Source organism: Brachyhypopomus gauderio, chromosome 10 (assembly GCF_052324685.1).
Source record: "Brachyhypopomus gauderio isolate BG-103 chromosome 10, BGAUD_0.2, whole genome shotgun sequence".
In the NCBI taxonomy this organism is placed as follows: domain Eukaryota; kingdom Metazoa; phylum Chordata; class Actinopteri; order Gymnotiformes; family Hypopomidae; genus Brachyhypopomus; species Brachyhypopomus gauderio.
The window spans coordinates 16177749-16200580 of record NC_135220.1 but is presented as its reverse complement, the minus strand read 5'-3'; the positions used below and the strand labels follow the sequence as shown (position 1 = coordinate 16200580).

General features: G+C 45.7%; 3 protein-coding genes across 3 annotated transcripts; 2 read left to right on the top strand and 1 right to left on the bottom strand.

The window, feature by feature from the left end:
* Positions 1 to 40: 40 nt before the first annotated feature.
* On the bottom strand, positions 41 to 8322 carry vps36 (vacuolar protein sorting 36 homolog). Its single transcript, XM_077019955.1, has 14 exons — positions 8122 to 8322; positions 7782 to 7850; positions 7586 to 7656; positions 7374 to 7488; positions 7090 to 7179; positions 6127 to 6213; positions 4240 to 4272; positions 4054 to 4131; positions 2738 to 2872; positions 2260 to 2325; positions 1814 to 1878; positions 1436 to 1520; positions 741 to 817; positions 41 to 619 (listed from the first exon to the last, which is right to left on the bottom strand). The coding sequence occupies exons 1-14, from the start codon at positions 8215 to 8217 to the stop codon at positions 538 to 540; spliced, it is 1149 nt and encodes a 382-aa protein (XP_076876070.1). The 5' UTR covers positions 8218 to 8322; the 3' UTR covers positions 41 to 537.
* Positions 8323 to 8651: 329 nt separating this feature from the next.
* proser1 (proline and serine rich 1) lies at positions 8652 to 16417 on the top strand. The gene is given in 13 exon segments (XM_077019954.1): positions 8652 to 9202; positions 9320 to 9385; positions 9482 to 9550; positions 9683 to 9777; positions 9912 to 10005; positions 10275 to 10385; positions 10486 to 10569; positions 10714 to 10792; positions 11307 to 11399; positions 12044 to 12212; positions 12214 to 13443; positions 14079 to 14220; positions 15294 to 16417. Coding segments are annotated over 13 exon segments (2427 nt in total). The 5' UTR covers positions 8652 to 9157; the 3' UTR covers positions 15444 to 16417.
* Positions 16418 to 17194: 777 nt separating this feature from the next.
* stoml3b (stomatin (EPB72)-like 3b) lies at positions 17195 to 22352 on the top strand. The gene is made up of 7 exons (XM_077019953.1): positions 17195 to 17343; positions 19438 to 19541; positions 19745 to 19817; positions 20237 to 20319; positions 20459 to 20662; positions 20938 to 21072; positions 21170 to 22352. Exons 1-7 carry the CDS (start codon positions 17289 to 17291, stop codon positions 21356 to 21358), a joined length of 843 nt encoding a protein of 280 aa, XP_076876068.1. The 5' UTR covers positions 17195 to 17288; the 3' UTR covers positions 21359 to 22352.
* The last annotated feature ends 480 nt before the right edge of the window (positions 22353 to 22832 follow it).

Sequence of the window (22832 nt, the reverse complement as noted above, 5' to 3'; positions counted from 1 at the left end):
TTTTGATTTTTAAAAACAAGACACGACTCTGCTGCACAAATGACAGTGGGAGGTATTCCACTTTATTCTGTTAACAGAAGTTACACTGGTAATCCACCTGTGGTTAAAAACCACAGCATCAGTGACTATCTGAACATAGATTTTGTAAATCTATTTAAATTTATCACTCCTGCCTTATTAGTCAAGATCAGTCATTGCCCTGTATTCAGTGTTGGGGCTACAGTATTCATAATAACCTATTACACCTCATTCTGTGATACTATTTATATTGTACATACAGACCTGTTTGAGCCAGGGACTGAGATAAGTACCACTGTTTGACCCCCATATATAAAATACCAAGAACAGTAAAATGAACATCTAACCCAACGTTGCTCATACACTCGGCCATCAGGGTTCAGAGCGGCCGGCCGGCCTTCCTGAAGAGCCATTCCCCCGGGTCTTCTGGGGGGCGGTTCTGTTCTGACCAGAGGGGGCTGTAAGGTCAAAGGTTAACAGTCTAGCAGAAATGCTCTATCATAGCAAGCGAGCTCCTCCTCAGAACAAGTTAGGATAAAAGCGAAGTCCTTCCACTGAGTCGTCTCTGCACAGACGCCCCGTTTTCTCAGCCAGCAACAGTCTGGGGAGGAATTAAGGGAGGAAGGAAGACAGAGAATCCGCTTAGCGTTTTTGGTTTAAACAAAGAGAAGGGTGCAAACAACGCTACCGTAACGTACTCCATGATACACAGCGCGCGTTACCTCTCTTTCGCGAGGAGGACAGACAGTCCTACAAGTTTGGCAAACTCCTCTGCTGTCAGCGAGCCCTTCTCAGATACCTGAGAAGCAGGAAAGAAGAGGAACACCATGCAGCACCAATGGGACATGCACTACAAGAAACATGTGCGTTTACACCGTCGCAGCTGTTGTTGGCTCGACATGCTCTGTTCAACTTTAACACTTTATTAGCATATCCTGGCTTGTGAGGACCGTGAACTTGGAAGTACAACTCACAGTCATACTGGGGACCTAAAGGGTAACACCCCCCCCCCCCCCCAACTCAAGAACATTCCGTCTGGACATTCCGCTCTCCAACCACCCTCGTCTTGGCCTCTTCAGACATGGAAAATTCAGATCTGACATGCCTCCAGTTCCCTGACCCAACACGTTAGGTCTCTCCCCTCATCCTCACACATGCTGGTGGTTCCTGCCCAAGACTTTGATCAGCGATCAGTGGTCTGCTGAGGCAGCCCCCACCCTCCTAGCTACCTCCGCCTGAACCGAGAAGCCCCTCTCGCAGGCTGAAGCTTGCGGCGGGAGGCCCTGCGGCTGGAGGGCTGCTCCAAGTTCCGCTCTCCCAACCCCCTAATTAAAATGATATAGAGTGTGTGACTGAGATATTAAGAGCCACTTAAGTGATTTAGCAGGAGTCGTGATGACGGAGGCCTGACACTCACGTTGTCGATGGCAGATGTTATCATCTCCTCCTCACTGTGGGACTGCAGCTGAACCACCATCACCCCGCTGTCAAATACTCGCAACCTGAGAGAAAAAGACTCTCATGACAGTCGTCCGTGGACTGATTTCCACTGAGAAATACACATACAGAGAGAGTGATGGCATTAGCCATCAAATACAGAGTCTCAAATTAAGGGGAGCTGGAGGGGGGGGGGGGGGGGCTGGTGGTGTTGGGATAGTGAAAGGATGTTTTCTTTTGGGAGATGGAAAGCGGAGTAGACATGGCCTCCAAAAACAGGAAGTCAGACAGGAAGTGGCTTACTGATTCCTTCTTGCTTGCTTCTCGCATGCACGCACTCACTCACTCACTCACTCACCTCAGAGGGAGCTTTAGAGACTCAAACATCTTGCAGGCATTGACCAAGTCCTCTGGAGAGAGAAGCTAGAATTCATAGAGCAAAGTAAAAAAAAGAACATTGCCCTTGTTATCAGAAAAATAATTTAAGAATGTTTTTACAGTTCATTATAATGGATGCTTTTTCCACTTAAAAAATGTTCCATTAGACATCATTATTATCATATGACCTGCTTGCTTTGGAAAGGTGAGGGCTGCTGGCAGTACTGTGAATCCTGGGAGCTCAAGCTGAGCACTGATTGGCTTTTAGGGAGACACCACTGCACCAGGCGACATTGAAGCTACAGCCAGCAGAAACTACAATCTTTATATCTTTAGACTTGGGTTTAGGTTCAAGACTAAACTTAAACCTAAACCCAAGCCTATACCTGCTGTCATATGAAGAGATCATGCACTGCCTGATTGTACCTCCATCCCTCGGGCCCGGTTCACCAGACAGTAGACCTCCGTCAGGGCCATCATACCTCCTCGCTCCTGCGCACAGCCACATGGGGGGGGGGGGGGGGGGGGGGGGGGGGGGGGGAGAGAGAGAGAGTCAACAGTGGTTGGAGGTCCTTCAAACCCCTGACTGCAAAATGAGGCCCTAAAGTGCTTAGATAGCAGCTCAGCCTCAGAGTCCACAAGGAATTGCAGCTCAAATTCAACTCCATGTGATCCAGCAGAACAGAACAGGGACGGGTTAAAAAAATCAGCCCAAAGAAGTATTTGGAGGGGTTATTTGGTGATGAGCTGCACTGTATTTGAACAAAAACCTTACAGATGGCGCAATAAAAAATGATCACAAAATGGGTCAAGATAGAGTGGCTTAAATCAAATGGGTCATGTGTTTCTCCCTTTCACTCACACACACACACACACACACACACACACACACACACACACTTACCTCCAACGGTGCCTGCAGTATATCTCCCAGCTGTCTAGCGAGCTGCATGTGGTAGTGTGTACCCGAGCCGTGCGTTTCCCTGGTTACCGGGTTGGCAATACCCATGCTCAGCAAATAGGACTTGAAGCGGATAGTCTGTGAGAGGCAGTGAGACAGCGTGGTTTGCCCTCAGACTCGAGAGGCACTGCATCAGGAAGACGACGGCACCCACTTTTACTGTCCTGACACGACAGGACTCATTCCAACAGACGTCTTGAAACATGACAGCTCCCCGACATCACCAGTGGTTACACAGAGACTCCAAAGGAGCCATTTGGAAAGCTACCATCATCTTAGTCAGTCCATTTGACTTCAGATATTTATATGGCTAAACAATAAAACAGTAGGGGCTTATTATGAGGTTTTAGTTACAAGAACAGTCAAACATAAAGGCCTTTTGCACATTTTGCACTTTTTTATTTATTTTGTCATGTTATGTTATGACGTTTTACACACATTTAAACGTGTGTGTTCAGTTACCCAAATCAGACATGAACTGGGCCCTGAATGGATCACTGCAACAGGTTTGCTGAACGACCCTACAGAGCAGCAGGCCTTAATTGAGCTTGGCATCATCCACTTAATGCCTGTCTGCAGAAGACATGTGTTATCTAGCCTCAGACATCTATCTGTGCACACTAATAGAGAAACAGTCCAGGTAAACCAGTGGAGTGCAAAAGCACAATTCACTTGTATAGAGTCTCCTCACATAAAGTCTTCTTCAGTACAGTGTTTCAACATGGTACAAAGCCTGAATTAATCAAATGGTCGAACAGCATTTATTCAAACTACTTATTCGCCTTAAGGAATATCACACGCATATTGCATATAGACGCTTGCTGACCATTTCTTTGATTTATTATTTATTTTTATTATTAAAAACACACATTTTTTGGAGGAGTGTTGCCTGTTCTTTCACAAAGCCTGGAGAAGCAACTACAACAGATTAACGGTGCTTCAGAGGCAACTGTGGGCTTAGCTCTGCTGCTATTCCCTCTGACACAATGCTAGTGAAGGTGCCACTAAACTTACTTGGTTAATCCCAGAAATGCAGAATTCCACCGATCCTAAACGTAAATTAAGGGTGCAACCCTACGATTAAACCCTCTGTCTTTTAGAAAATGTTGATGGCTAAATGACTCTGTGCCTACACCTCTGAGCTCATGCCGATGCCAGCAGTCATCCTTACGGTATGAACTGCAGAGTGTCCTGTGACTAGCACCTGCACTCTGATTCCACTCCACAAGCTCCTCCCCCCGTGTCACTCTCCGCCTCACCTCGTCCTCCGTGATGTCTCCCTGTTTATCCTTGATTTTGTTGGCGATGGACCGGGAGAGCTCGACCATCTCTTTGGCCTGAGGAAGAGAGGATGAAGGCATGTTACCAAGGTATCAGGTTACCATGGTGTCAGGCTATGGCAGAGGAAGTGTTGCGGTACAGAAGGTGATGACAGAGTGCCTGACCTTCTCCATAAGCTTGCTTAGATCTTCAAAGGCCTGCCAGAGACAAAGTGGAAAATTGCAGATCAGAGCAGGCCATTGGCCAGGAACAGATCATGATGGAATCCATATCAGCCTATAACAGCTCTCTCTGCATTACTGGTATTAAACTCTCAGCTTTCCACAAATTCAGTAATTACACTAAAATCTTACTGATTTTTTGTTATTCTACAGCCAGAAACCCACTAGCCTATGGCAGAAGGTACAGGACTAAGTGTGTAGCAGGCGTATGTTCCAGTGCGCAGCTCCACCCTTTCATCTTTTAGCAGGACCGGAAGCCTTTCTACTCACTCCATGATGTCACATAGCCACACAAACACAGCTGTGCTCACAGCCATCGGCGAAGTCCCATGGAGAGGGACATCGCTGTCCAAAGCCTGCAGTAATGTTGTACAGGTATGCCCTATGCTAACTAAGCAAGATGTAGAAACTTTTAATCCATGCATTCATCTTGATTCAGCTTGATTACATCAACTCTACTCTCATAGGCACTCCCTGTAAAACCACCCAGCAGCTACAGGACATTCAAAACTCTCCTGCCAGAGATGTTTTCCATGCTAAAAACCTTTACTATTCCAGCTACACAGGCTACCTGTTTCAATTCATGTAAAATTCAAACTTCTACTGCTTACCTACAAATCCCTGCATGGTCCTGCACCCTCTTATTTAACCAACCTCATTCACCCATACTGTCCTCCCTGCTTGTTTAGATCTGGCAGTGCTGGCCTTCTCCCTGGTTCAAACTGGCCTTGCTGGAGGCAGATGCTCCAGTGTAGTGGGACCAAAACTCTTCTGCAATCTCTCCGTTCCTCTCCCTCAAGTTCTTCTTTCAAATCCGAATTCAACACATTTCTCTTTTCTCAATACGTTTCATTCTATCATATAATGGCTTGTTGCACTGTTAGTGTGCCTTTGTTTCATCGTTAGTCTACTGTTGTGTTAACATTGTTCTGCCTCCTTGATTTGTTTTTAGATTCTGTTGCAGCTTGTTTTTGCATACTTCTTGGAAAGCGTCATTGGGTATGCAAAAGGGGCTATATTACTATTATAATAATCCACCCCAAATCTGCCATAAGACCTCTCTGTCTTTAGCACTGTCCCCTAGTCTCTCTGTCATTAGCACTGTCCCCTAGTCTCTCTGTCTTTAGCACTGTCCCCTAGCCTCTCTGTCTTTAGCACTGTCCCCTAGCCTCTCTGTCTTTAGCACTGCCCCCTAGTCTCTCTGTCGTTAGCACTGTCCCCTAGCCTCTCTGTCTTTAGCACTGTCCCCTAGTCTCTCTGTCTTTAGCACTGTCCCCTAGTCTCTCTGTCTTTAGCACTGTCCCCTAGTCTCTCTGTCTTTAGCACTGTCCCCTAGTCTCTCTGTCTTTAGCACTGTCCCCTAGTCTCTCTGTCTTTAGCACTGCCCCCTAGTCTCTCTGTCTTTAGCACTGTCCCCTAGTCTCTCTGTCGTTAGCACTGTCCCCTAGCCTCTCTGTCTTTAGCACTGTCCCCTAGCCTCTCTGTCTTTAGCACTGTCCCCTAGCCTCTCTGTCTTTAGCACTGTCCCCTAGTCTCTCTGTCTTTAGCACTGTCCCCTAGTCTCTCTGTCGTTAGCACTGTCCCCTAGCCTCTCTGTCTTTAGCACTGTCCCCTAGCCTCTCTGTCTTTAGCACTGTCCCCTAGCCTCTCTGTCTTTAGCACTGTCCCCTAGTCTCTCTGTCATTAGCACTGTCCCCTAGCCTCTCTGTCTTTAGCACTGTCCCCTAGCCTCTCTGTCGTTAGCACTGTCCCCTAGTCTCTGTCCAGTGGTCCTTCTCTTGGGTCCCCAGCTCTTACTCTGTGCTCCATTTCTCTGCATGACTGTCTCACCTCTGAAATGTTTTTGTCAGTCTCCTTCCTCTTCTCCTCCAGCTTCCGCTCGATGCCAACAATCCCCACCGCACGCGTCCTTCCCGGCTGTAGGAGCACAAAAGACCAGGAATTTGGGGGGGGGGGGGGGGGGGGGGGGGTCAGTTAAAATCTCTCACGCATAAATACATGTGCACACACACACGCAAGCACAAACACATTAAACACACACACACAAAGGGAGAGGAAGGAAAGGGTAAGGCTAGCAGCAATCTCTCCGGGGTCTTGACTATAAATTTATTAGCAAAGCAAACCAATGACTTCACATCTTGAGGAGAATAAACTATAAAGATAATCTTTCAAATTTGCCTACATTCTGTATGTCTATGCCATATGAAATATGAAAATGATCTATATTCAATGAAATTAAATGAAACAGTGCCACCTTGAGGCAGCAATCCATATTGCACCAGTTACTCACTGTTAAAATGGGCATGTATGCAGAGTTGGTGGTTTATTAGGTAAAGCTATCCAGTAAAGTGTAGTATGTTGCCTGTGTCAAATTATGATCCTTTCATCTGGATTCGTCTGACCAGAAATCTGACTTTCTTCCCCACTCCCTAATTGACCAATAAGTAGTGCATTGTGATGTTATGCACACGAGGGTTTGATACAGATGTGATTTGCCTAGCTGAGGCCCCATGTGTTAGCTTGGAGACTGATGATTGTTGCCAATCTCCTTTGAACCTTCACCCACATGACTGCCTTTTACTGCTATTACTCGATTTTGCTCCATTCTTAGTGAACCTCATATGAACACCAACTCAAAGTACTATTATACCACACACTGCAGGGAAGGAACATACGACCTGGTGGTTTGTATCACTACTATGAAGTGTGCCTGATAAATGCACAAATGTCTGTATATGAAAAAATAACATTTAAGGAATCCAAATCTATCATTGTGGAAAGCTTTACGCTGACCTTTGACCCAGCTGTTGCTGTAATGGGCTGTGACGCTGGTGTGTTCTCCCATCTCTTCCGAGTCATCTCCTCTGTCAAGCGTCTGTAAAACTGCACACAGTAAAACGTGTTACTACAGGTTCATGTAAGTTTCTAAAGAATGACATGCTGAAAGGATGCTGAATACCTGAACAGACTCACATGTCATTTAACTGCATTGCTAACTTTTCAATATTGTAGCCATAAATTATATTTGAGTTCAACTGCTTTTAAGTAACATTTAAATAACCTCTGCAGTCACAAACCTCAATCTGTCCATGCTCCTTAAATGACAGTTTAATATAGGAGAACTTGCTGTTCTGATAGGGCCCTGGCTCTTTATTGGCGGGGGCTGGGTGTAGATGAATAACAATCTTGGCACTGAAGGGTTCAGAGAGACAGTAGAACTTTATTAAATACTTCACTAGACATTTTAACTCTCTTGACCTACGTGGGTATATAATATTAATAGAGGTACCTCTTTCCAACGCCTGCTGCCTGCTCCTCAAAGAATATGATCTGAGACAACGGTATACATATGCAGCATTCCTGCAGATATACCACGTGTGGAGAATTATATATTTTATTCTGAACGACCCTCAAAAATGTCAGTGCACATACAGATACGTAATATAAAACCCAGATCAGTGCAGGAAAAGACGCTGGAGTCTTACGTGATTCTTTTGATCCCTCCAAAGTAAGCGATGCGTACTCAGCAACACGATTCCGACCTCGAGTTTCACCTGCCGATCAAACAACATTGCTTACCTAGAAAACTTTAAATCCAATTTCGATTACACTTAACGTCATATTTTGAGTAACGTTATTGTAATTTATCAATCCTAAATGATAATTCTGCATTACCTATGAGTTCTTAACATTTTTGGCGTTGTTAAAACCTGTGAGAAGTTACAGCTAGAAGTATTTTTGCGGACTGACAAGATGCTCTCGAAAGAACTGAAGTAGCAAGCTAGCTAAGTAGCAAACTAGCTGTCTTACACTAAAGAAAGTTACCTTTTCGTCTCCGTCATAGAGTCTGACACCCCTCTGCTGGATTACTAACGTTTCATTCATCTCAAGGAGACCGTTTGTCCATATGAATCGATCCATTTTTATTTTCTAAATTGTTACTTGAAGATGCAGAAATTAGGATTGATGCATTTTGTGCGTGAGACTTCCTCGCAAGACAATGTTTACTTCCGGTATGGTGTCAAACTATTTGCCTGTAAACATTATAACGATACACATGTATTCCGATTCTAAATTAATCTAAATTAATCTAAATTAATATGGGTGCAATTGAGTAAATTTTGGTGTTCTTACTATGACCATTGTAAACCTATAAAATGCGGCCAAACAGTCCCTGGCACAAATATTTTATTCATTCTCATGTTCTGCACAAAGTAACGTGCAGATTGCTGTATCAAGTCATGGTGAGGTTGCTCTATGTAAAGATAAATGAGATGTTGTATTTGCGACTGGTATTACGGTGGAATCACCGCGTTGCCAAGCAGCGTCTCCCGAGCGCACGTGAACGCACGCACGCGGACCAGGGGTCCTAACAAAGGAAGTTGTTCACGCGCACCGCTAGCTAGCTAGCTAGCCGTCCGCCATGACAACAGATGTGTGGCTAACAAAATGGAAATAACGGTCATTTGTTACTCTCGTTTTCTGCATTAGCGTAAATGCACCGCAGCGTACTGCCGTGATTACAAACATACGAGAGAAGTACCGTCTAAAAAACACACGAATGTTTTATATCTCTATGGATCCTGTCAGACAGGCTGGTTAGCTAGCTAGCGAATAAATAAACAGCTAGCTGGATAAGTTGTGGCGGTAGCTGCCAAAATGAAGTTAGCCAGCTGGCTGGGTTGATAGCAAAGAATATTTAAGAATTCACATTTGAATTACTGATCATTTCGATTGATGGTTGATGCTAAAATGCAATAGCCACCCATCTAAATATCCGTTTACTGAACATTCGCTAACAGTCAGCAGCTAGATCGATTATATAATTCGTCTAGGAACATTTGCTAGCAGAATAGCAAAGATGGACAAGAAATCTTTTGACATCGTCTTGGACGAAATAAGAAAGGTAAGTGCACATTCTTTAATGTGAAGTTAAAAGAGGATTTGATGATCATACCCATATGCATTTGTTTAGTCGCACATTAGTGTTAAGAACATCTAACGTTGTCTTTGCTCCTTTCAGTGTGTTCTGACCGACCAGAGGATCAAGGCGATAGAGCAGGTGCACGGCTACTTCTCCAGTGAACAGGTGAATCTGAAGGTCTTGTACTGCATCTGTGCATCACCTTAGTGTCATCTTATGGAACTGGTGTCCAAGTAATGTTCTGCCCAATCTCGTCATTAGGTGATTGACATTTTGAAATACTTCTCCTGGGCCGAACCTCAAATAAAGGCTGTGAAAGCCTTCCAACATGTAAGGGTCATTTTGTAATTCAGTTTAAATCATTGCAATGCCAAATTTACCTGTCTTCTGTGGTTTATTTAAGTGCATTCAGGATATTGATGAATAGCTATAAAAGAATTAAAACGTTTTTCTTTCTCTTAGAAAATGGTGGCCATTCCTACAACCAAGGTTGCAAACATTTTGAACACTTTCACGTTCTCAAAGGATAAACTCCTTGTTTTGGAACTGATTGCACTGTAAGTTATTTGGGACTAAAGCCTTAAGAAGTATCTGTGGATAAAATGCATTGTTGCAGTAGTTTGGAAAATTATTTATTCAGATATGAATTAGTTTTCTTCAATTTGTAAGAGTAGTTTTATTTCAATAACAGGAATATATCTGATGCCCATAATTACCGCCCAGTGGAAGATCAGTTTCGTGTAAACCTCTCCGAGAAGAAACGTGCTCGACGGATCCTTGAGCAGGTAAGACGGTTTAATGAGCAATGAATGTTTTGTGTTCTGAATTTGCTTGGGTTTTTTACAATTATGGATTACATACTTCTGTCAGCTGAAATGCTTTTCCTAGAACATTGGAGCACGTTACATAATGTTATAAAATTATTGAGTCACCCAATGCTGTTTCGTTCTGATATTAATTATTCACATTTCTGTATTATATGCACACTGTTCAGATACAATAGCCCAAATGCACTGAGCCTGCCTCAAATATCTGTTGTATGAACTCTGGTCAGGTATGTAAAGTGGGATGCAAGGCCCCAGTAGCGATGATCTCATCCTGTGGGATGATCCCGGGAAACCCTTACCCTAAAGGCAAACCCAGCCACGTGACCGGAGCCTTTCCTGTAAGTATCCAGCCACAACGCATGGACATTCTGCTGCTCCGCTGTGCCTCCGTGTCATTGATCTCATTTGATGGTTGTGAAATGTTCCCCTATTTCAAAGGGCATCCCCCCCAGGAAAGAGGGCGAAGAGGTGCCTGTGGAGGGGAAGGGTATTGCTAGCCGTATCGTCGGACCCAGCAAACCCGTCAGTGTCCTTTCTCAGCTTCTGAGTAGTTCTGAGTCATTGCTGTACTACTCTTTAATCATTATTAATGATATTGCTCGGTATGCTCATGGAGGGGTATTTAAAACTCGCGCTGTCTTTCTCTCTTGTTTTTTTTTTTAACAGGCTCCATCAAGCTACAATCCTCACAGGCCGATACCATACCCCATCCCTCCCTGCAGGCCCCACGCCACTATTGCACCAAGTAAGATTTAAACAGCTCAAACAGGCTGCATGGCCGAGCGAGCCATGACCTAGTGTTGGGGGAGAGAGAGACCGACCGAGCAGCCGTGTTGATCCCGAAGGGGATAGTGACAGCAGGTCATGTTAGAAAGAATTAAGAGCTTGTACCACTAGAGGGAGCTGCACTGGAGGAGATGGGGGGAGAGGGAGGGAGAGAGAGAGAGAGAGAGAGAGAGAGAGAGAGAGAGAGAGAGAGAGAGAGAGAGAGAGAGAGAGAGAGAGAGAGAGAGAGAGCAGAGCAAGAGGCATGAAGTCTGTGTAAAGGCTTCACCCGGGAGAAGGGAGCTTTTCTGTTCCTACAGAGGTAGAAAGAGACACGGTGTTCTTAGAGCTACAGACAGCAGTTGTACTAGAGAGAGAGGGCGACATGGACCTCACAATGAACAGCATTGTGCGGATGATTTCAGACTCTGGCAAGTTGGTGTCTTTAGACTTTAGAGTGGCGTACCCCTCTGTTCCCCTCCCCTCCTGCTCAGGTGCGTACAACAACGCAGGCCTGGTGACAGTGGGAGGGGTCATCACAGCCAGCGTGCCCCCCCCACCCTACAGTGCCACTCCAAAGCTGGCAGGTATGACCCAACCCCTTCCGCTGTCGCCGCCGACGTTAGCGCTTCCGCTGCTTTAGTGAGCCGTGCTAACTGCCACCCCCCCGTGCTGTAGCTGCCCCCACCCCGCTCCCGTGCCTGCTTCCTGCACCCAGCATGCTGCTTGGCCTACGGCCGTACTCCTCGTGACCCGGGGCACACTCAGACCTCCTCTCTTTTATAGGTCTGGCTACGGAGTCTCTTCAGGTGTCAAGGGTGTTTTTAATGTTCTGTGCAATACTGTGACAGAAAAGCTTTGGCGCTAATGAAATGGAAAGTACACAGTTGGCATGCAGTTTTGTTTGGTTTGTACCGCTTACTATGAGGGGCCACAGTACAACACGCAACACCTCCCTCTCTTGAACAATGAATTTCCATTTGAGTCATTGTGGTTTGACGCTAGTTTACTGCACTTGTTGTGGTTTTTCTAAGTAGGGCGTCTTTTCCCCCTTCTGATTTTGTTTCCCTGTTGTTTGAGGCCAGGTGTGGTCTAGAATGAGGATGCAGGTAATCAGCTTTGCATGTGCTGTCTTGCTCTGTTGTTCAATGTTGAACAATATTCTTTCAGTTTGCTGTTACTTTAACCCCCTTTCTGCGTTATTAATAGAATTGTGGTGTTTTTGTTTCAGCTTATGCTCGACCAGTCAGTCAGCAGAACTCCGCCTCTGGAGGCTCGGGCACCTCCTCTCTCTCGCCTCCCAATTCAGGTCCTCCCACTCCGGGAACCTCCCAGCCTCAGCCCACAACTCCAATCACCCCCGTCTTCCCGGGAATGGTCCCTTCCCAGAGCCCTGTTACCCCCCTCTCCCACCACTTCTTCCTCAGTCATCAGAAGCCCCCCCATGCCTGCTGGCTCTCCTCAGGTTGCCCCTAACCCCAGTGGCCACTGCACTCCTGTTCCCTCTGCCGGGCCTCCGTCTGGCAGAAACACTCCTTCTGTTATCAAGGCGCACACCCCCTCCGGCCTGCCCGGTGGACCCGGTGTGGGCGGCCACCCTCCGTCGTTCCACGGTCCGTCGCGTTCTGGAACGCCTTCGGGGGCTCAGATTCTGAGTCCCAGGGGCGTGGCAGACTCTCTGTCTTCCCAGGCTGCGGCGCTGTCGTCCGTCAAGGGCTTCCCGCCGTCCGGTGAGCCCCATTCGGGCCCTGGCCAACCCAAACCCTCCAACGTGCCGCAGTCGGTCATCCGCAGCTACACGCCCTCAGGCCTGCAGGCTCCGCCTCCTGGGCGCTCCACTCCTGGCCTGCAGGGCCCGGCAGGTGGTCCCGTGTCCTCCTGTGTCCCCAGCCCTAAGCCCTCCCCTGGCCCCACGGGTCAGGCCGGCATAGGGTACGGCGAGCAGCCCTTGAGTTCGGCGAGTCAGCACGGCAGTGGCAGCAACAGCCCCGTGCCCTCCGCCTTCAAAGGCCCGTCGTCCCGGTCGGGCACGCCGTCGCTCAGCTCGTTGGCGATGCCCAACTCGGCCGCCCTGGCGCGCTCCCTGGGTCTCAGCCACAGCTGCGCCTCCCCACAGCCCTCCCTGCCCACCTCCGCGGTCATGGCCGGCTTGCAGGGCCTCACCGGCCCCGGCAGTCCCGCCCCGTCGTTTCCCGGCCTCTCCCCCTTCCCCTCGCTGTCCACGGCCTCCCCCCTCCCTGGAGTCCAGTCCTCCATCCACTCCTCGGTCTCCTCCGCCCCGCCGTCCTCCACCGCTTACTCCGGCCTCGACCCCACCGGGGCTGCGGCCTCTACGGCCTTTGGCCTCGGACTGACCACGGCCGCCCCCATCTTCCCGGGGCTGGCCCCAGGTTCCAGCCCCGCCTTTCCCGGCTTTGGGGGCTCGGGCACCCCCGGGGCCGGTAGCCCTGTGCTCTCCTCCTTCATGGGGCTCCCAGGGGCCTCGCAGTCGGTGGCCTCGGTGGCCCCTCTCCAGGCGGCTGCAGCTGCGGCGGCCGCGGCGGTGGGCGTGCCCTCCACCTCCCCCGTGCTTCCGGGCTTCGCCTCCGCCTTCAGCTCCAACTTCAACCCTGCTCTGGTGGGCCAGCCCGGGTGAGTACTGCAGCTGAACACTCTGTGTACGTAGTCGTATCTGTGGCTCTTGGAAAGTTAATATTTGTCCACTGATGGATCACCATGTTAGTGTTGGAGTGTCTGTGTCTGTATCGTGGTTTATAGCGTACACGACCACGGTTGGGCAATATTTCTGTTAACCCTTGACCCGACAGTGGCCAATTCTTTGCTGAAGGACTCTTGATACCACATTTATTACACATGGCAGCACAAGGCACTTAGGCAGAATATTAACGTGTGTTCGAAGAGAGAACGTTAAATGTGCTTCGTGACTTAAACGTTGCTCTGTACGAATGGCTGAGATTACAGGACGCCCGTATTTGTCCTGTAGCTAAGTCTGGTTTCCACTTGCATTACCAGAAATGAATAATGCAACACAAATATGATAATGGATATTGGTAGGGAAGTGATTTCATACATAGTAAATCTATGAATGACCAATTTGGTCTCTGTATCAATAAATTGTCTCAAATCAATAAAATGTTCATTATTGTTCTTGTTAGGAAGGGCACCCTGGAGGTGTATGAGCTCAATTATGGCTCATAATTGAATCAGAACTACGTACCCACTTGCACAAATGACAGAACTGCCTGTCTTTCCTTGTGTTTGTGCAGCGGTGGGCTCCAGGCCCCAGGAGGTACAGCGTTCCCTGGGCTGCTGTCTTTCCCCGCAGGGATGCCAGGATTTGCCTCCGGTCCTGCCTCCGCCGGCCTCTCCGGCCTCCACAACCCCGCTGTGCAGTCTGCACTGCTGCAGGTGCCTCTACGCCCACAGACCTCCGCCTCTCAACACCATGCAGACCTTTGTGCTCCACCCATAGCCAGTGTCAGTCTCTAATCTGACCACTTTTTTCGGTAACGAGTAATATAACGCGCTACTATTTCCAGTGCAGTAATCAGATTAAAGTTACTTATCCACGTAACTGTGCGTTACTATTTTTATTTTCCCTAGTAAAAATATATATTTTTGCTTTCTTCTTGGCTCAGTTCTACTTTTGCGTCTGACCGTAGCGCTCGACTCCGCACGCTGCGCGCGACCCTGTGAGAGCGCGAGCACGTTTTACAAGTCATTCTTTGCTGTGTTCTCCGTAACGATATGTGGTATTGTAAAGAAACACCCCTCAAAAACAGGGGAAGGAACATTTACCTGACGAATTTTAATGTTGCACTGGTGCTGGAATTTTGACTAACGTAGCCTACTTTAAATTGCTTGAAATTGTAATGGTATTTGGTTTCACAAGTAGCTGTCTGACTGAACAGTTCACTTGTATTACGTTTACAAATAAATGTACAAATAATACCGCGCAGCTACACAAACGTAATGTCAGGAGATACTGTAGCGACTACTACTCCTCACGGTGAATTCACTAACGGACACTTGGCCACTCAAGGAGTCTGGCCCTTTAAGTGACACTGGGGGGGCGGGGCCTGCGCGCACCAGGGTTGCGTTATCAATAAAGTTTCCCTCCTCGGGATTTTTGGATTAAGCAGTTTCTGCCTCGGTTACCGAACCTGCTTCAATACATTGTTACTGTTAAAAATGCACTTCCAATAAATTGAGTATTGGAAAAATTAATTTTGCTGCTGAATGTAACTACTAAAGTAACTTGTAATCTAACGTAGTTACTTTTAAAATCAAGTAATCAGTAACGTAACTAAGTTACTTTTAAAAGGAGTAATCAGTAATCGGATTACTTTTTCAAGGTAACTTTGCCATCACTGCCCATAGCTGTTACCTACTTAATAGAATGACATTTTAATTTTGTATGTTAATGTGTGTGCGTGCGCGTGTGTGTGTGTGTTTGTGTGCGTGCGCGTGTGTGTGTTCAGGCTCATTCTGCGTCGGCGCTGGACAGCTTCCCGCCCCAGCCCAATGGGTTCGGCAGCTACCCACCTGCTGGGACTCCGTTCCCTCCGTCAGCCGCCGGGTCGCCCTTCCCCCTTCAGCCAGGCCTGCACCCCCAGCTGGGCTGGCAGTGATCCCGGCCCAGATGGAGGTCCCAGGGAGCAGGGAACCTTGGCGGGCCGAAGTCTGTCGAGAGCCGCGTGGCTGAGGCGGAGCGATGCTGACCTTGAAGGCACTCGGCTTTGAGATGGCAAGAGCACAGGAGGCTGTTTGGGGAAAACGTGACTCACTCTCGACTATTGTGGTGACGTGAGTGATGGAAGGAGAGAGCAATAAAACGAAAGCCTGTGGTCTGTCGCTCTCCCGGGCGACGTGACCACTACCTGTCCAGTTTGCCGCAGAAATTTAAAGCTAAAGTTAATAATGGATTAACACTTTGAACAGGTATCACAGTTGTTGGAATTAACGAAAGAAATGAATTCTACAGTATTGTAGGGGTTTTGTTTGTTTGTTTTTTTAGTAGGCCATCAGTTAGCATCAAGGTGATTTTTTAAACTCATTTAATCATGAAAAAACTGATAGATGTAACATTTTGGAGAAACTAAAGGGGACCATCTCCTTGCAATTTTCTGAATTTCTGACAAACCAGCTCTAGGTTTGTTGGTGTGAATTGCCTTCAAACTGGGTTAAACAACTGGTAAATGTGTGTTTACATGTGCTAGGCTATGAGTCTTTTTAAAGCTTTTTAAACATCCTGGTGTCTGTATAGAAAAGGTTGGATAAACAGGATTAATTTGTTTGTTTCTAGATGAAGTTGATGACTATCAAAATACTGTACTAGAGACAGTGGTAGAGTTAGGGTTGTTTGTTTTAGCATCATGAAATAAATCCTTTTTTTCTACATTTCTGCTCTTGGTTTGAACTGTTTAAAATGATATTTTGTTAGACTACTTGTCCAGGCATCATCTTTTGATACTGTAAAGCATGACTTAACTATGATAACCTTGTTTTAGAAATGTATACTATAATATAAAAACTGTCTGAAAGTCATGTCAGCTGATCTGAAGTAGACTTTGAGGACAATGTCATTGCAACAACGGAAGTAAAAAAAAAAAACAACAAAAAAACATCTCTTGACTCATTTGTCACTTCTAATATTTGCATTTGATGGTTAATGAAGTACTAACGTTGGTGTTAATGTAGGAATTGCATCACAGCCGTGTGATTACATGTCACGAGTCATGAGGCTTTTGAACTTCATCCTAGGTTCATGCCACATTGGGCAATACAGTTTACAGTTCCCCTGTGTATGTATAAATGAACACCTAAAGATTGGTGCACTCACAATTTCACATCAGTAGCTTAAGCAAATAATTTATATATTTATTAGTATAGTATATATATATATATATATATATATATATATATATATATATATAATGTGTGTATATATAGTTCTGGAGAACCTTGGTGAGTTTTCTGTAATCTATAGTACAAATACAGCAAGACAGAATCCAGCAGAATCTTTAGAACTGATTCTGATCCAGAGAAGAGAATTAACTGAATCACTTCAAAGGTAATGGACAGGAAACAGCAGAGAGAATCTGTGAGAGACGTCAGACTACTACTACACAACAAACACGCTCCCATCGATTTAGACTTTTAAATGTCCTGCACAAAGCTGATCTTTGTGTAATAACTCAAAGTATTACTTAAAGCAAAATTAAATGCTGGGCAAAATAGAATTTGATATTTCATACAATTCAATACATTTTCATGTATTAAGCATGAATCATTAAGTTGTATTGTTTTACTGCCCAGTGGGATAAGTGAGTCAGGGAGCTTTAAGTTGGTCATAAAGACACTCCTTCCAGATAAAGCTCCACCTCTGCAGCTCATGGTGCGTTTCAAACAGCAGCAGCCGATCCCCACACTCTCAGAACACACACACACGGAGCTCTACACTCACTACCCAGTGAATGGAAATGGAGAGTCGCATACAAACAGAAAAACGAAGCTCTGAAGACCTGATCGGTGAGTCATTCTACCATGGTCATTTTGTCTGCTTTCATGATTCTCTGTCACTCACTCACTCACTCACTCACTCTCTCACTCTCACATGTCCATGTCTATTGTGTTTCTCTCATGGAAAAGACAATGCTGGTCTACTGTAGCCTACTGTAGTCAGTTTTCCAGCCTGTCTGTATGGCTTCTAACAGCACTTACATTTTCACCGTGCAGAGCAGTCAGAGTGTTTTTATCTGGGAACATGCATCACGTGTTACTAATTTACATCACTGAGTGACACTGTACCTGTAGCTGACCATAAAGGGTCCTCTGGTGAGCAAAGGTGCTGGGTAAACATGAGCAGTAGCAGAAGAGAAAACTGCAAGTGTGAATCTTTGGTCAACTGCTTCAGTGCGGGGCTTTCACTTCCGCTGTGGCGTCTCTGTTTGCCCAAGACTGAATACGGGAGAGAATGATCGACTCGTGTATGAACCTCACGATGCTTTAAGACCACGCAACTGACAGACCTGCATTTTCGTTTTCTTCACAGCTGTACGCAATATGTTTGCAGTACCTTTATGGCTTGGGTTTCTTTTCTAAATGTAGATACAAATTTATCTCTATGGACATTACTAGGCAAGAAGGCAGAGTCATTACATGCCATTTGTGTTAAGGAACTGCAAATCTAAACAATCCCTGTGTCAACAGCACTATCCTTGTGTCAATGGATTTGTCTCCTGCCAGATCAAAACTGTATCACCACCTGACATGATATTATGTAAGAATGAGCTTCATGCACCCAATCCATAGTTATTTTGCGCATGTACAAAATGGTAAAATTTGCAGAGATTGGTTTATGATTTGAATTTTATTAGACCACTTTGAAACATCATTTAATGACTTCTGTGAACCCGCTAAACACACACAGATACACACACCCAGTCTGACCAGTGGATGCGTGTAGTGTATGTACATAATCAACCAATTGTAGCGTGCAAGAACACGGACCTACAAAGAATGGACAAACAATGCAATCATGGCCACACGCTGTAGAAAGCAAATGTCAACCTGAAAGGAAAGCTAAACCCAGGGGGTTTATGTATTTTAGTCATCCTTGCTGGACACATTTTGTCCCAAAAAGAGGACATGTCCAGGTCACTCCATTGGTAACACACTTGACATAGGGTAAACAACATTAAAGTGCATGGCAAGACCATTCACACAGATTAATTTACCTGTAAATCTGCGAATTTGACAGAATGACAATAGTATTATAGCATTTGCTGGTTAGACTTGGATTCCTCCAAAGCCAACAATAATACTGCATGGTTCAGGGCTGCGTAGTGTAGCTGGTGAAATTCAAAGTTGTGAAATTATGAAGCAACGATTAAAATGAAAAGTTATTAATTTGAAGTAATAGAGGAACGTGAAGTTGCTCTGTAACATCCTAGTTTGCATAACTAGGTGCCTTCCTATCTGTAGGAGACGGCTGTAGTCAAATCACCAGAGGAACCACGTGACAGGGTTTAGTCACATCGCTGACATTTCGTCACAAACCACTGACATTAACAAGCCAAAAACAGATTAGAAAATGAGTGTAAAAAAAGAATTAATTCTAACTTTAATTCTAAAGGCCAAATGAAATGCTAAAGTGTGCACCCCCCCCCCCCCCCCCCCCCCCCACACACACACACACACACACACACATACATACATACACAGCATTTATAGTGCATATATGTGGAACAAGCACTGGTTCTGCTGAATTAGCTAAGTACCAAAGTTACCATTGGGGAGCAATGCGGGCTATGTGCTATATTTGAGGAAGCTCAGACTGGGAACAAGGAAGCTCAGACTGGGAATGAAGAATATGAAACTGGGAATGAAGAATCTCAGACTGGGAATGTGGAAGCTCAGACTGGGAATGTGGAAGCTCAGACTGGCAATGAGGAAGCTCAAACTGGGAATAAGGAAGCTCAGACTGGGAATAAGGAAACTCAGACTGGGAATAAGGAAACTCAAGACTGGGAATGCTTCAAACCAAAATGTCATGATATATTTACTGACTCTCTCTCTCTCTCTCTCTCTCTCTCTCTCTCTCTCTCTTTCTAACTGTCATAGGTGACTCTAAACGGGGTCTTGGCTGCTGTGGGTGGATCCTTGTTATACTCTCTAGTTTTTTCTCAATACTATTCTTCCCAGTTACGGTTTTTATTGGCATCAAGGTATGAAAGTCCACTCAGGGCCAACACACGTCAGGTGGCTCAGCTTACAAGCTCAGTCATAAGTGATCATTTATCTACTAGGATTACTGATGCACAAGACTTCTATCCACATGATTTAGCTATTGCCACAACAGCTAAATGAAATGTTTCATTATATTCTGGATGTAGCCGTACAACTAATGTGCTCCATGGCTCTTTTTTAGATTGTTAAAGAGTATGAACGTGCTGTTATATTCAGACTGGGCAGGATCACAGCCAGAAAGGCAAAGGGACCAGGTAAGCAAGTCTAATGTTAATATTACTGCTGCTACTATTGGTATTATTACTGATAGATTTCCCTTTGGTTTGATCTGTACCTCAGACCACAGAATAACAAGGTGAGGTGATGTATTACCTCACCTAGTAGTTTGGATTTGCATTCTTAATTGATGTATACATGTCCATAAAAGCTTTCTTTCAGTCCAGTTGACATTGAAACTAGGTAGAGCATATACAAATTACACCCCCCCCACCAACACCACCACAACCACCAATTATCCTGCTCTCACAGTTCTTGTGACACCCCACCTACCCCCCCCCCCCCCCCCCCCCCCCTTCCCCCAATAACTAAGTACGCTTGGGTCTGGACCGGCCCATTGACTACTGATTCACAATCCATGCCAAGTCATGCCAATCAAACTTTCCACCGTCTCTAGGTATCTTCTTCGTCATTCCCTGCACGGACTCCTTTGTTAAGGTGGACATGAGAACGGTTTCATTTGACATCCCTCCACAAGAGGTAAACAGTACTTGCCGTTGCTCCAGTTATGGAAATTAATACAAGATCATATCCAGTATAATGAAAGCACAGAACACTGGAAAAAATTGTAATGGGTTAATATTATAACATGCTTGCTTTTTTGTCTTGTTTATTGTAGATCCTGACAAAGGACTCAGTGACAATATGTGTGGATGGAGTGGTGTACTTCCGGGTCAGCGATCCAATTGCCTCCGTAGCGAACGTGTCCAGTGCCGATTACTCCACTCGCCTGTTGGCTCAGACCACCCTGAGGAACGTCCTGGGAACCAAGAACCTAGCGGAGGTTTTATCTGACCGTGAGGGGATTTCACACAGCATGCAGGTAAGAACATAGAGTGAAGGAGGGGTGAAGAGAGCAAGAGAAGTGTCCACACACACACACACACACACACACACACACACACACGCTCCCACTGTATTAGGCTCAGAAACTGACATCTATCTCGGCCCATGGCATTCATAGCTATTTAGTTACTCCATCATCAACACTTTAAATCCTGCAGACATAATTAACATTCTCTTCCAATACCTCCCTAAGCAAAGTCATAAATTCGAACTCCAAACTCACTCCTGACCTGAACACGTAACTCCCCGCAGATGACCCTGGACGAGGCCACCGACTCATGGGGCATTAAGGTGGAGCGTGTGGAGATTAAGGATGTGAAGCTGCCCCAACAGCTCCAGAGGGCCATGGCGGCCGAGGCGGAGGCAGCCCGTGAGGCCAGAGCGAAGGTCAGAGCCTCCACCCTCGGCAGAAAGCTGAGCACTGTGGGAAATGCAATCACATCACACACTCACACACAGACTGTGCACTGTCGCACCTGCGCAGGTGATCGCTGCCGAAGGGGAGATGAACGCCTCGCGGGCGCTGAAGGAGGCGTCTCTGGTGATCGCCGAGTCCCCCTCTGCTCTGCAGCTACGCTACCTACAGACCCTCAACACCATCGCCACCGAGAAGAACTCCACCATCATCTTCCCCCTACCCATAGATGTCATGGGCCACTTCATGAAAAAGTGAAGGCAGATATCAGGGGCCTGTTAGTCCATATCCGCAGGGAGTCCGTCATGAACGCATGTGTTTACAAGAGGGTCGTGTATTACCTTAGAACATAGGTGTCAAACTCAAGGCCCGCGGGTCATATTTCTGGTCCGTAATACAATTATATCCAGCCCGCGAGAAAATTTTATATTGATCTATTATTATTGTTATTATGGCCCAGCGACAACAGCTGCCTTGCTGAAGGATACATTCATGATTCTGGGAACATTTACGCATAATTCAAATCAAACGTCTGTTACTGTCTGCAACACTATTGTAATGTCAAAGCTAAGCTAGCCCTTAACAATGGCGAAAAGAAACATTGATTCTGAAAACAGAGCCTTTGAAAACTGATGGGAGGTTGAGTATATTGTGGCATCGTGTTCATAGCGCTACAGTTGGTAATTATGGGGTGAAGCATTCATGTTGGCCAGAATGCCTCCGGGTAAACACGTGTGAGCGGTTTTCCTTCGACACTGTATGTTAATTGACATTTCCGGTAAACCTGTGTGTCTTATTTGTGGAGCTAATGTGGCTCTAATTAAGGAATTCAATCTAAGATGGCACTTTGAGAAAAACATCAGGAAAGGTGAAAAACCTGCCCGCGACCTAAAGTGTGTCCTGAGTTTTGGCCCCCGGTGTAATTGAGTTTGACACTCCTGCCTTAGAAGAATGGTTGCAAAATATGAGTGTTAAAAAAAAAAACTGAATGTGAGCATGTGAGTGTTTGAACAGTAACATTTTTTAAAAGAGTAATCTAAAGTTGATGTGTTTAGATGATGATAATATGTTAATTGTATTCCTTTGTATGGATGTATGATTACTATACTACGATCATTTTAGCTCATTTAGCTTATTACACTTTTTAAATATCTATAAAATTGTGTCATTTTCTATATTTCAAAACACTGTAAATTAATAGTGAACATTCACTGTGCCTTAATAAAATGAGTTAGATGAGTATTTTTAAACATTCAGTAACCTTTTTCTTTATCACAGTTAACAGAGGGCTAAAGATTTTTACAGTCATGGAACAAGACCTATAACTCAAGGAACTTGTTGAATTTTCGTGTCTCGTAGTCATCAGTTCCACCCTGCTGGGGCGTTTAGTATTGGACTAAGGCCAAAGGGTTCACCAACTCAGAGTGTCGAGCGAGCGTGATGAGGAGGTCGCACCGGGGCTGCATTCGGCCCAAACGAGACCAGGCCGGAGGAAGAGGACACACACGCACGGCCTGTGTCACAGACAGGTGCAACAAGTGCACAAGCATGGAGACTGCAGTGGCATTGAATGACTAGCAATTAAGAGAGTGAAAGGTTCTTATTTACTTAGCTGCCTCAACTCAGCAGGCGCAGATGTAAATGCAGTAATTAAACTGAAGCTGAATAGGTATTTGTGCAAGAAATCTGAAAATTAAATATTATCTTTGAAATTTTTTTCATTTGAGTATGT

What these genes read in the sequence shown, in the direction of transcription:
- vps36 (XM_077019955.1), bottom strand. Translation starts at nt 8,217, where the DNA reads ATGGATCGATTCATATGGACAAACGGTCTCCTTGAGATGAATGAAACG. An exon ending in GGAGGGATCAAAAGAATCAC is followed by an intron (nt 7,657 to 7,781) that starts GTAAGACTCCAG and finishes GTATATCTGCAG; the next exon opens with GAATGCTGCATATGTATACC. An exon ending in GAGACATCACGGAGGACGAG is followed by an intron (nt 2,873 to 4,053) that starts GTGAGGCGGAGA and finishes TGCCTCTCACAG; the next exon opens with ACTATCCGCTTCAAGTCCTA.
- stoml3b (XM_077019953.1), top strand. Translation starts at nt 17,289, where the DNA reads ATGGAAATGGAGAGTCGCATACAAACAGAAAAACGAAGCTCTGAAGAC. An exon ending in CAGAAAGGCAAAGGGACCAG is followed by an intron (nt 19,818 to 20,236) that starts GTAAGCAAGTCT and finishes CACCGTCTCTAG; the next exon opens with GTATCTTCTTCGTCATTCCC. An exon ending in CCCGTGAGGCCAGAGCGAAG is followed by an intron (nt 21,073 to 21,169) that starts GTCAGAGCCTCC and finishes GCACCTGCGCAG; the next exon opens with GTGATCGCTGCCGAAGGGGA.